General features: G+C 41.3%; 1 protein-coding gene across 1 annotated transcript in view; it reads right to left on the bottom strand.

Annotated features, from left to right (window-relative positions):
• The window catches only part of LOC122409393 (neural cell adhesion molecule 1-like), a 47,362-nt gene that overhangs the window by 4,201 nt on the left and 30,689 nt on the right, over nt 1-12,472 (bottom strand). The window contains exons 2-7 of the mRNA XM_043416912.1: nt 3,196-3,537; nt 1,570-1,896; nt 1,302-1,453; nt 963-1,107; nt 581-874; nt 77-466 (exon numbers count right to left, since the gene is read on the bottom strand). Coding sequence (XP_043272847.1) covers nt 77-466; nt 581-874; nt 963-1,107; nt 1,302-1,453; nt 1,570-1,896; nt 3,196-3,537 — 1,650 coding nt within the window. The remainder of the gene's footprint in view (nt 1-76; nt 467-580; nt 875-962; nt 1,108-1,301; nt 1,454-1,569; nt 1,897-3,195; nt 3,538-12,472) is intronic.

The raw sequence follows: 12,472 nt of genomic DNA, 5'->3' as shown, positions 1-12,472 counted from the left end.
AAAAATATTTTTCCCAAGCATGATATTGGGTGATATAACGCACGACTTCAACAGTCAGCAGCCTGAACATACTGACCCATTCGATAAGCGTACGGCCCCGTGGATTGAACGGCGGTACAGTTCTGCAATGGATAGGGTTTACCAGCAACGATTATCTGAAAGAGACACGGGGTTCTCTGTGGACCGATGCTATTGGTTGCCGAGCATGAAACCGTGCCGTAATCCATGTCGTCGTTGGGTGTGTAATTCAGTCGTGATGAATGCCAGTGATTGGCGATACGTTTCGGCGTTTTAATCTGCGTGAAACGATTGGACGGTACGTTCATCAGCTCTCCGGAATTGTTGAAGGTCCAGTGAAAAGTTATCGGCGGAGGTTTCGATTGAACCCCACAGACGAGCGATATCGTTTCATGTTTCAAAGCACCTACGACCTGGGCGACCGAGCCATCTTTGCAGATTGGTGCGTCTGGAAAATGGACGTAACATGGACGCTTCATTGAATACACCATTACCCAAAATCCATACAATTGTGACGAAACACTGTGTGAAGTGATTCTTTCAAAGTTGATGAACAGCTTACACATCACTTCTAAAGTAACTGGTCTACTGGTGGCAGTGCCTTCTCCGTTGACAGCGCTGCACGAGTATTCCCCAGCCGAGGTTCGCGTGACTCTTTGAAGGACCAGAGACTTTCCACTTGGCAGAAATATCCCTGCAGTCGCATTCTGGTGTAGTTCCTTGCTATTTTTAAACCAGCGGAGTTTGTAAGCTGCAGGATTGGCTTTGACTTCGCACTCGAAGTACACATCGTCGCCCTCGTTGATGTCATTCGGACGTAGACTTGCCCCGAACTTTATCGTCACGACTGGAACGTCTGAAAATATTGCTTCCTATTAGAAAGTTTCTCCAAAGAAAATTTCCTCGCTCGATGGCATGTTTGTCTTCTGTACTTTTATGCTTACAATGTACAATCAAAGGCCAGCTATCTTCGAGTGCACTGTTAGGCACACTGGGGTTCTCGGCACGGCAGGTGAGGAACTTTTGGTTGTCCTCCATGGTCGGTACGTAGCTTAAGGTGCTTCTCGTCATATTCCCGCTCTCTGCGAACTATCAAGGAATTCTAATATAAATCTAACGAACCCCATTGCCCTGGTGTCGACTTTTTATTCAACCAGCTTAAGAGAAAGATGGATTTAATTTCATCACTTTCCAAAGCGTTTGAGTAGGTGTAATTCATGGTAGAATAGAATTTTTAATGTGTGAGTGTTGGGTAGATTCTGATAATATTCGAGGATATTCACGTTTCTCGCCATGTGTTTAACCTGGTGTGGACCCTTCCACCAGGTGATGACCGCTTCCGGAACGGACCCTGTTGTTGTACATTCCACCTCGTAGGTCTGCAGTGCTGATATATGATTCTGTTTATTCGTGATGTTGACCTCTAGCGGTTTCACTGAACAAACGAATACCACTGTTACATTTTCATCTTCTGCTTCCTCCTCGATGAATCGATCAATATTCAACTGAGTTATGACTCGCGCCATAATTCTTTGAAAATCATACACTCACGGTTGATGTCCAAAATGATCTCTGAGGAAACGGATGCGAGTTCAGTGTTGCTCGCTCGACAAATTAGTCTAGCCTCGAAAAATTCCCTTGACACTTTAATGACGTCGAGTTGGTTGACCGTCACCTCAACACCTTTCTTGACCAATGTTCTTCTTTCGTACGTATCATCCAAAAGCTTATTCTCCAGGTACCAAGCTACTTGTGGCGGGGGTTTGCCACCATCGACTTCGCAAAGAAGTGACAACTCACCACCTTCGTTAATCGGTTCAAGTATTTTCGCCGACGATCTTTGGGGGTTCGCACGTATAACTGGTTTCTCAGGCAGAACTGCATGAGAGGTTTTGGAAAAGATAAACAGGGAGAATTTTGAGTCAACGTCTCATTGAATATCTGTGCAATGAAACATGCGTTTTCGACCATTGGCCGAAGTAATACTTTTGAAATTTATATCCCTATTATGCAAATGAAAGATTTTATTTGATTCAAAAAGCGTTTATGACGATGTGCCATCAATTATCCATTTGTTAATCAATCATCAGCTGATCAATGTAGATATGGAAAAAAAATACGATTAATAACAAACGAATCATGAGCCATCAAGTTCAATGCTGCCGAGGATTCGCATTCATGTGGATGAAACGTCCAATTACAATTTTTTTTTTCAAGTCGAAAATTACAATTGTTCTCACGATACAGTTTCGAAACGCTTCAAGGGTGAAGTGCGAAACGGTAGGAGCATTAGTGCTAAGGGTTAGTAGATAAGACTCTTGCAACCAGGCTGAGTTCTCTGTAAATTGGATGCGGCTCCCTGTTCGGAGAAGATAACAGTTGACTCTTGTTAACTCTGAGAATTGGTTCACCCACGAAAAGCGATCAGAACAAAAGATACCAAAGCCTGTGTTAGTCGCTCTGGAACTACCATAGCACTTCTCACGCTCTCCAATGTTATTTTAACTCTTCAAGAATGTCAATTAATGGAGAATGAATTTGAAATAATTGATTAAACCGAAACGTAAGAAAATGTGGAAAAATCATTGGCTGCTCCACATCGTCGGGTATGCAGCCGATGCGAAGTCGCCAAGTTCATCGTCTGATTTAATTCCAATTGAGTAAATGGAACAGGAGGATGATGCTATTCAATGATATTTTGGAAACACTGCCACTCCTCAATCCATTGAAATCATGATTCATTCGAGTCTTTATTCTTTCTTGGATCAAGTCATTTGAGTATCCTGAAGAGCTACGTTGTACAAACTTTATTGGTCCAAAAAAAATCTTCAGATAACCATCAAAAGCGTAGAATAGTATGTTCCATCACTCATGCACTATTTAATCACTTGGAAAGTCTGACATACATAATACCGGCTGACTGCACGACGCACCTGTTGCTTCAACTCCTATCTATTAATTAAGTGAAAATTGCATAGATTCCGGGGCGTTAACTGGTCATCCGGAATGACTCGATGAAACGTTCAATAGCTCGTTTCTTTAGCTCACAGTCTTGACGGCTTCTAGTTCATGTACAAAGCTTTCGGGTAACCGGCAATTAACTTTCGCTCCTTCAACCATGAATTTTTCGAGTGTACTCTATTGAATCACTAAACAATGTGCACAACTATGCCTCACCTATCACAGTTAGATTTATCTTATAATTTTTAGTTGGGCTGTCCTTAAAATCGACGCGACATCGGTAGATACCGTTGTCCTCGGGTGCGAGTGGATTAACTTCAAGCTCGGTAGGTTCAGCAGCACTTCTCATGGTAGCTCGATCGCCAAACGCCTTTGGATCAGACCACGTTCTCGTTTGTTTGTTACGGCTTCGAGCATCCACGCTGAATATTGGGTGCCTACTGGTTTCTTCTCGGTACCATAAAACCATGGCAACCTCTTCGGCTTTCGTTGAAGGATCAATGTTACACGGTAATCGAGCCTCGAAATCGGCGACTGCTGTCAACTCCAGAATCTCCGCTGTAAAAAATGTTTCAAAAAATTCATACATTTTTGTCATCGAATATGAGGGAATCTCGTGGGTGAAGAGAATTTAGGATGAATTTGTTCCTTTAGTTTAGGTCTTCTTGATCATCGAGGCCAGGAAATAATTGGATGAAGATTAATGAGTGGGCAATAATAATCATTTAAGGGGGGGGTCCTGCTTTAGAAAGTCAAAAAAATCCCGATTGATTTCGCGAATGTTTTTGGATAGCAGAGTTAACTCACCATGGCGAACAATTCGGTATAGTTTTAGAGACATTTCGTACAAATGTACAAAAATGTACAAAAACATTTTTTTATGTGAGAAATACTTATTTGTGTATGGTTTATACGTGAAGTCCGATTGTCGAAGTTTCTCAGCTGCGTACAATGTGGAGATCGTAATTATTGTCTGCAACGAAAATCCCAAATTTTTTTCCATTATCACATATTATCCTTCCATATGAACCTACAAAAACCAGAAAAAATTGCAAAATTCTATATTTTTAGCGAGTTTGAAAAAAAATGCTTCTGAAAAAATAGAATATCACTTCAACGTACTGTATATATAAAACGTCGCAATTTTTTTGGGTTTTTATATATTCATATAGAAAGAAAATATATGAAAAAGGAATAAAAATTGGAATTTTTGTTGGAGACGATAATTGCGATCTCCCCGTTGAACGCAGCTGAGAAACTTCGATAATCAGACTTGGCACATAAACCATGTACAAACTAGTATTTCTTACATTAAAAAAATGTTTTTGTACTTTCGAAATATTCTTCAAACTATACTGAAAAGTTCACTATCTTGAGTTGTTTCCGTCTACCCCAAAACCATTCCCGAAAACAATCGATTTTTTTGACTTTCGAAAGCGGGACCCCCTTAATCAATCGACGATATCACAGTAGTGTATGAAAACAATATTGTATGAAAATATTCTTAACCGATGAGTTCATGAACAACGCGACTGGTTTACATGTATGTACGACGTTTCGCTTTTCCAATAGGTATCTTAGCGCTGAGGTCATAAAGGTATATGAATGTGCAGCTTCCTCAGGAAAGGAAAATGAATTTGAAATGAGCTTGGCGAGGTTTCTCGCGCTCAAAAGTAGTAGCGAAACGATGCAGCATAGATAGATATATTGGAGTCACATTATTATCGCGCTGTACCATAAAATATTTATACATAGTTATAGAAAATGAATGTAAGAAAAATAGAGCGAACGAAGAAGAAGGGAAGAAGTCTTCCTGAAACCGTAAAGAATCAACGTTTTACCCTGGCCAAGAAGAAATTGTTATCCAAGCTCCCATGGTACTCTTGAAAATCCCGCAAGCGGTTAGTTTCTCCATATCCCTAGCATCGTATGTATATATACGACACACAGTGTCTGCCCAACCTTCCTTACACGATTATATGGAAACTTCAGAACATATACATTCACACATTCACATAAGCACATACGCACACGTACGAGTATGTTTGCTCACTATCGTAGATTTCCTTCCTGCACCAGTAGTCGCAAATTTCTACAGTTTTAGTCAGTATTTCCGGTTAAGGTGCGCCTGTACGAAGAGTAGTGGACCAAGTTACTGCAAATTGGCTGGAGCCTGGTCAGTTCAAATGTATACTACGTCTTTCCCATTGGAGAAGACCACATACAGATTTATACGGCGAGGCGGACACCCACCCATAAAAATAAAAGAGGTGAAACAAAAGCACGTAATACATAGAATGAGAGGGCCATTACACCAGTTTCTCAAATTGACCGTACAGAACAGAGCAGAGATCTGGTATTTACTCAACCTCGTAATCATTGACAAGTTTACGTTTTCAACTATATTGTAATAAAGATTAGCGAACTCGAGCTTCCTACATCCAATAGAGCTCTTTCTCTTTTTTAATTACACCCCCGTACTCGTGTAATGTAATAATTCTTGGAGGAGGTACAAGCTCGAGTAGAAAAAGAGAGTTAAAGGGAACGGAGCGAACTTCATGGCCGGCTAATTAATCGGTGTACCCTCAGCGCCGATTTAATGCCTGATTTACGCCAAGTAGTATGTTGCCCAATGATTTTATTGGTACTCAAAGAAATCCTATCAATTCTCCACTACGTATATATATACGAATGGCAAACGTACTCGAAGCTTATATACCACACAATGGTGGCTACGATGCCAACATTTAGAGGTAAGATTGTGTGTGCGTGTTCGTATATTGACAGAGTCCAAAGTTTTTTACTGTTCGCTCACTTATATGTCGAACCCTCGGATCTTTCTATAGTATTTTCTCGAAGTGCTGGGGCTAGAGTTTTGGAATATGGCCTGTATCTGATACAATGTGTACATGGACACACTGTCGAGACATTAATCAACCGCTGCTGTATTGCCAATCTCCCAAGCTGACAGAAAGGAAAACACTTCCTATCGTCGATATACGATGAAAAAAGGCAGAAAGTCAAGGGAGGGAAGACAGAAGCAAGGAGGGACCTGGGAAAAAACACAGAGAAAAAGCGGTCAGTGAATGACGGCTCCTGTACATCCCCGTGATTGGTATAGTCAGAATTTTTTGTTTCCTCGGCCTCACTGACTTACAGCGTCATACATACGCATGTATATATCTACCAAAATTACGGTTTAGTGACCGGTAGACAAAGAGGTATGAACCTAGTGAAGAATCACAGCGTACGGAAAAACAGACCGCTGATAAAAATTTCACCCTCGAGAATAATCGTGGAATTGCTCCGAATAGGCAACGATACCCAACGAAAAAAAATTGCTTCTGTTATATAACGTGTATTCCCAGAGGTTAGTCGGCCGAAATCGGGAAAAAAGTGAGAAATACATGAACTTTCACTATGGGTCAGAAAGAAAGAGAGTCGCGGAGACACCCCTACACGTTTTGTGGACCCGAGCAAAAAAAATGTGATACGTCGCGCATAAAAAAAACATGTGTGACGCAAAATGCGTCACACATGCATCAAATGAGACTACGTCGCTCATGAGTTGCTCATAAGTAAGACATGTGTGACATATCGTAAGTTACTTATAAGTAACTCATGAGTTGAGCATATGCTACTCACAGGTTGAGTACCTCGGTGTTGCATATGTGTGATGAAATTGTTTTTCATTTGTCACAGGTGAATAATTGGTCCAATGGAAAATAATATTAAAATAACAAGCAATTAATTAAAAATAAACATGGAATCGATAAAAGTTAAATATATTTATACATTCGTTTCAATACAGAAAATTTGCGTTTGTAAAAATAAACATTTTAGATAAATCATAGATTGCATGGTTTTCATCTTGTAGATTTGTTGGCTCCTGGTTGCTCGACCTCCCGAAGCTTTGGCCCCCTCGTTCTCGTACGCCCTCGATTATTCTCGCCCTCTCGTTTCGACGTCCCCTGCATGCACTTCTCGTTCCCTCGAACTCCGGACCTCGCGTTCTTTCATCCCCTCCGCCTCTCGTTCCCCCGAACATTTTTTCATTCCCTCGTCCGCTCATTTTTTCGTTCCCGCGGCCGCTGATTCTTCTATGTCCTCGTCCTGACGTTCTCTCAGCCTCTGTATCTCTCGTTCTTTGGTTCCCTCAGCCGCTTCTCCTCTCATCCCCTCGTCGTCTCGTCTTCCAAACCTTTCGTTCTCCTGGTCTCCAGACCTCTCGTTCTTTCGTCCCCTTTTTCACTCGACCCCACGACCGCTCGTCCTCTCGATCTCTCAGCCCTTCGGTCACTCGTTTCCTCGTCTTCTCGTTCGCCCGTTTCCTCGTTCTCTCGTTCACCCGTTCATTCGTTATCTCGTACTTTCGTTCCTCTCAAACTATCGTTCTCTCGGTCGCTAGTCGTCTCGTCCACTCGATCTCTCGGCCCTTCGTTCGCCTGTTTTCTCGTCCTCTCGTTCGCTCGTTTTCTCGTCCTCTCGATCTGACGTCCATTCGTTCTCTCGTTCTTCCGTTTCACTCGTCCCGTCCTCTCGTACTCTCGTTCTCTCGATCTATCGTCGTTTTGTCCTCTCGATCGCTCGTCCCTTCGTTCGCCTGTTCTCTCGTTCGCTCATATTCTCAGTCTCTCGTTAGTTCGTCTATTCGTTTTCTCGTACCTTTGTTCCACTCGTCCTCTCGTCCTAGCATCCTTTTCGCTTTCTCGACTTCGCGCGCTCTCGTTCTCTCGATTTCTCGGTCCTTCGTTCACTCGTTTCCTCATCCTCTCGTTCGCTCGTTTCTTCCCCCCTCTCGTTCACTCGTTTACTCGTTCTCTCGATCTGACGTCCATTCGTTCTCTCGTTCTTCCGTTTCACTCGTCCCGTCCTCTCGTACTCTCGTTCTCTCGATCTATCGTCGTTTTGTCCTCTCGATCACTCGTCCCTTCGTTCGCCTGTTCTCTCGTTCGCTCGTATTCTCAGTCTCTCGTTAGTTCGTCTATTCGTTTTCTCGTACCTTTGTTCCACTCGTCCTCTCGTCCTAGCATCCTTTTCGCTTTCTCGACTTCGCGCGCTCTCGTTCTCTCGATTTCTCGGCCCTTCGTTCGCCTGTTTTCTCGTCCTCTCGTTCGCTCGTTTTCTCGCCCTCTCGTTCACTCGTTTACTCGTTCTCTCGATCTGACGTCCATTCGTTCTCTCGTTCTTCCGTTTCACTCGTCCCGTCCTCTCGTACTCTCGTTCTCTCGATCTATCGTGGTTTTGTCCTCTCGATCGCTCGTCCCTTCGTTCGCCTATTCTCTCGTTCGCTCGTATTCTCAGTCTCTCGTTAGTTCGTCTATTCGTTTTCTCGTACCTTTGTTCCACTCGTCCTCGTCCTAGCATCCTTTTCGTTTTCTCGACTTCGCGCGCTCTCGTTCTTTCGATTTCTCGGTCCTTCGTTTACTCGTTTCCTCATCCTCTCGTTCGCTCGTTTCCTCCCCCCTCTCGTTCACTCGTTCTCTCGTACTTTCGTTCCACTCGTTCATTCGTTCTCTCAATCTCTCGACCCTTCGTTCGCCTGTTTTCTCGTTTTTTCGTTCGCTCGGTTTCTCGTCCTTTCGTTCACTCGTTCTCTCGTTTCTCGATCTCTCGTATTACCGTTGCGCGTTCTGCCGCTCAAGTCTCTTTTGTCCTCTGGATCTCATGCTGTCGTGATTGAAAATTTTAATGATTGTATTTCGTATTACTTCTCCTAGAATTGTAAAAAAATGAACATTGAATTTACTTTTTTTCTATAAAAACCATCAGAAATAATAAGGTACACAATTAATTAAATAGTCATAATGTTTTACCTCAGAGATGATCATAAATTTTCATTCGTTTTCTATATAATTTACAGGTTCCGCTGCAAACATTTTATTGGTATCAGCTATTCTCATTGTAAATAAAATCTCTTCCAGTTGCCAAATGTCTAGAGCGAACACCTTTTCTTGTTCCAGTTTTTTGTACTCAAAAATGAATTTTATACTCCGCTGATCGTCCGAAAATGTCTCCAGTTTTTCGCATTTTAATATGACCGCATACACTCGATAGTTAGCATCGCAGTTAATACATAAATCATTGCAATCACATTCGGCGACCCTCAAAAAATATTGTATAATTCCAATACCCGTTGTAGTATCATTCAATTTATATTTTACGCAAGAAGAGTTCGTTTTCATCATCACAGCAATTTGTTCACTGCAAAAAATTTTGCCGTTTCGAGAAAGTTTATAAAATTTGTGGATTGTTATTCCGTCACGTTGGGCATAGATAAAGCCGGGAATGTCCAGGTTTTTTCCCGTGTCAATTTTCAGAATTCGACCGATTATACTAATGTTCGAGTCGACATGAATAGCTTTGTTCTTGAATTTTCTTTTGAGGTCTAACCGTTCACAAAATTGTGATGTTTTAGTTCCTGCAGTGAGGATTTGATTTTTCAAATTTTTCACGCCCATGAATAAAGATATAGATGAACAAATTTGAAGATCAGCAAATCTTGTTCCATGGACGAACTTCTTCATGACTCCGTTCAGGTTTTCGAATGGGAAACAGGATGTTGCCCAAAGGGGTCCGAGCCGGGTGACAACTTCAGGAAGATGTAACAATAAATGTACATTTATAGACATGTGTGTCTCACCGTACAATTTTTGAAATTGAGAAACGTAATCTTGCAATGCGGTTCGAGCTCTTGTTATCATATCTTCGCTAATGCTTGATTGATTTAGAAGGTATATTCCTAGCACGAGTAATTTGTGGTGCTGAAAATATTCCTCTTCCATAATATCGGATAAAATGGGGAGGGAATAATACAGCAGCCAATTCTTCAATTCTATTGCCTTCCAAAATGCTATATCTGTGATTCTCCGCGGTAATCTCGTAACGTACGATGGTGGTGATAGATTTAGAAGAGCTTGATCTACTAATCGTTTAAAACGAATCAGCGAAAAAGGCTCGTTATGAAATTCCGGCATAAACCACAATTTTAATAATTTTTTTGCCACTCCTAAAAATGCGAGATGCATAACGTCAGCGCTCGTCGTTTCTATGAAATTATATGCTAACATTGCCAGTATTGTTATTCCTTTTACCCCGAATACAGAATATTTTTTTTTTCCCGCCAAATTGTTCCGATGTGCCTTTATAGCATTGCTTATAGTTTCGGTAGTCGTCCGTAAGCACGCAGGTCTTTGGATTGGGTAAACTCGACGTTTCCCAATAGTTTTTCCATTTTGCAGGCAATGCGGACAACCGTATTCACCATTGAATTGTTTTGTATTGAAAAAGTGACATTTTGCTGGCAAATCGCACGTTCCACAAAAAATACCTCCACTGATTTTTATTCTGTCATTTTCTGATGGGATAGAAAATTGAACACCTTCATGAAGTCTGGCCAAGCTTTTTGAGAGGCATTTGTCTAAAAAAAGATTGACAATTGGCTTGCTTTTTCCAAACCAGAGTCCAGCGAGTAAAGTGTTTTCTGGTTTTGTTCGTAATAAATAGGGAAGTTCATTTATTTGGAGGAAAACGGGCCAAACAGAATAAGTAGACGAGGACCAAACTGGGAAGCCGTCGGAATTCCAGGTGAAAGAGATATATTTTTCACCAGGAGCAAAATTTTCTTGCCTGAATTTTTTATATAATTCGCCATCATAAATATCTTCGTAATTGTCGATGTGTTTTTTCACTCTCGTAACGGGGTAATTCAAATTTTCATAAAAATTAGGTTGAATGAGTAACTTCTGAATTTGCCCAATAAGATTTGGTTCTAAGAAATAGCTACCTTTTTCAGAAGATCCTTTGCACTTGGGACATTCAGAATCCTTTACTTGTAACGGAGACGTACAGATCGAACAAAAATAGTGTCTTTCTACGGGCGTTTCGAAATCAGCAAGATATTTTTTCAATTTATACATCGAGTTCATGACCCGATTTTCTTTCTTGCAGTGAAGTCGTACGAGATCCAAGCAGTCTGATAGACAAGCGACTGAAAGGTCGTGTCTCAGAAAAAATGATAAAATAGAAATTACGCTTTCATCTATCGTTATCTGCGCTCCATCGTAAATCATTTCGTTACGGTCATCCGTCGATACACCATCTTCAGAATCCGACGCATCGTCACTGCTGAAATCGAAATCGTGTAACGGAATGTTTCCGACGGAACTACCTTCTGAAGAATTATCGTCATCCGTATCGTTTTCAGAATCGGTCGAAATAGCCGTCAAAAATTCAGGATACGGGACGGGTGACTCTTGGAAGACAACGCTTTTCTTGGAAACAGTCACGTCTTCAGAAAATCCATTTACTGTTTCTTCTTCATTTTCACTTGATTCTGAAATATCCGTTTTCTCATTACTTTCGCTGTCACTATTATTCTCATTTTCTTTCATTCTTTTCAACCACCGATATCGTGTAGCCCGAGATATTTTGTCGAAAAATGCTCTCCGTTTTGGCATGGTGCCAATTACTTTTTGAAATCGAAGACGGAAATGATTGCTTATATACCGAACTTTTATTTCGCACGAATGACATTTGTCTCGCCAAACAGATCAATTGAGCAGCTGTATGAAGTTATTCGTAAATAGAATGGCTTCTGCGTAAATGAGATCGCGTACAATGCGAACCTTCAAATCGCATGAATGAAATTTGTTTTGTGAAATGAGTCAATTGAGCAACTGTTTAACGTTATTCGAGAATAGTATGACAAGCGATTACGGCGTGTGCCATGGACCGATAGTCATTGACCATTTCACTTCACGCGGTCTTGTCGAAAAGTGACATGCGTGTCAAGAACGAAAAAAATGTTCTCGCTTGTCCAATGGAAATCTTGCAAAAAAAATACAATAAATGTCTTAAAAAGTTCGGATATTGAAGAACATTCCGACGGGACTTTAGTTGGAGCGTGGGGTAACAAGAGATACCCAGTCAAGATCCTGCGAAAGAACGGTAAGAAAAATATTTTACTCTTTTCGATATAAATATTGAATGAAATATTTTCATAATTTTTCAGACGATAGGGCTTATTTAGAATCGCTCGATTTATTCGACGAATTGGGTCTCGTAACGCCGAAAAAAATGGGAGATTCCAGGCAAAGGCAGTTGGAAACAGAAAATCGTGTTCATGCAGCACAAAAACAAGCGGCAAGAGTCGAACAAGACAGCGGAATTGTGGAAAGCCTCGAAGGTCGAGGGAAAACCTATTCGGTGAATGACTTTTCGTGTCAAAATTGCAGGCAGTTCTCTGAAGGTGAGAAATAAAAGCGCAATTGAAAAATAAAGAAATGAGGATAAAAAACTACGGGTTCAGAAGTATAAGAGCGAGAGAGATAGAAAGCGGGAGAAAAAAAATGAGGAAGTAGAAAAGAAAAAATCCAGGAAAAAAAAGCATGTTGAGCGAGAAAGAATGAACGACTGTGAGAGAAAAAGAGCGAGAGAATGGGATAAAAGACGAGGGACCAGAAAATGAAGTTGACCGGACGAAGGCGATAAA

The sequence above is a fragment of the Venturia canescens genome, chromosome 4, assembly GCF_019457755.1.
Source record: "Venturia canescens isolate UGA chromosome 4, ASM1945775v1, whole genome shotgun sequence".
Taxonomy (NCBI): domain Eukaryota; kingdom Metazoa; phylum Arthropoda; class Insecta; order Hymenoptera; family Ichneumonidae; genus Venturia; species Venturia canescens.
This window is presented reverse-complemented; position numbering and strand designations above follow the sequence as displayed.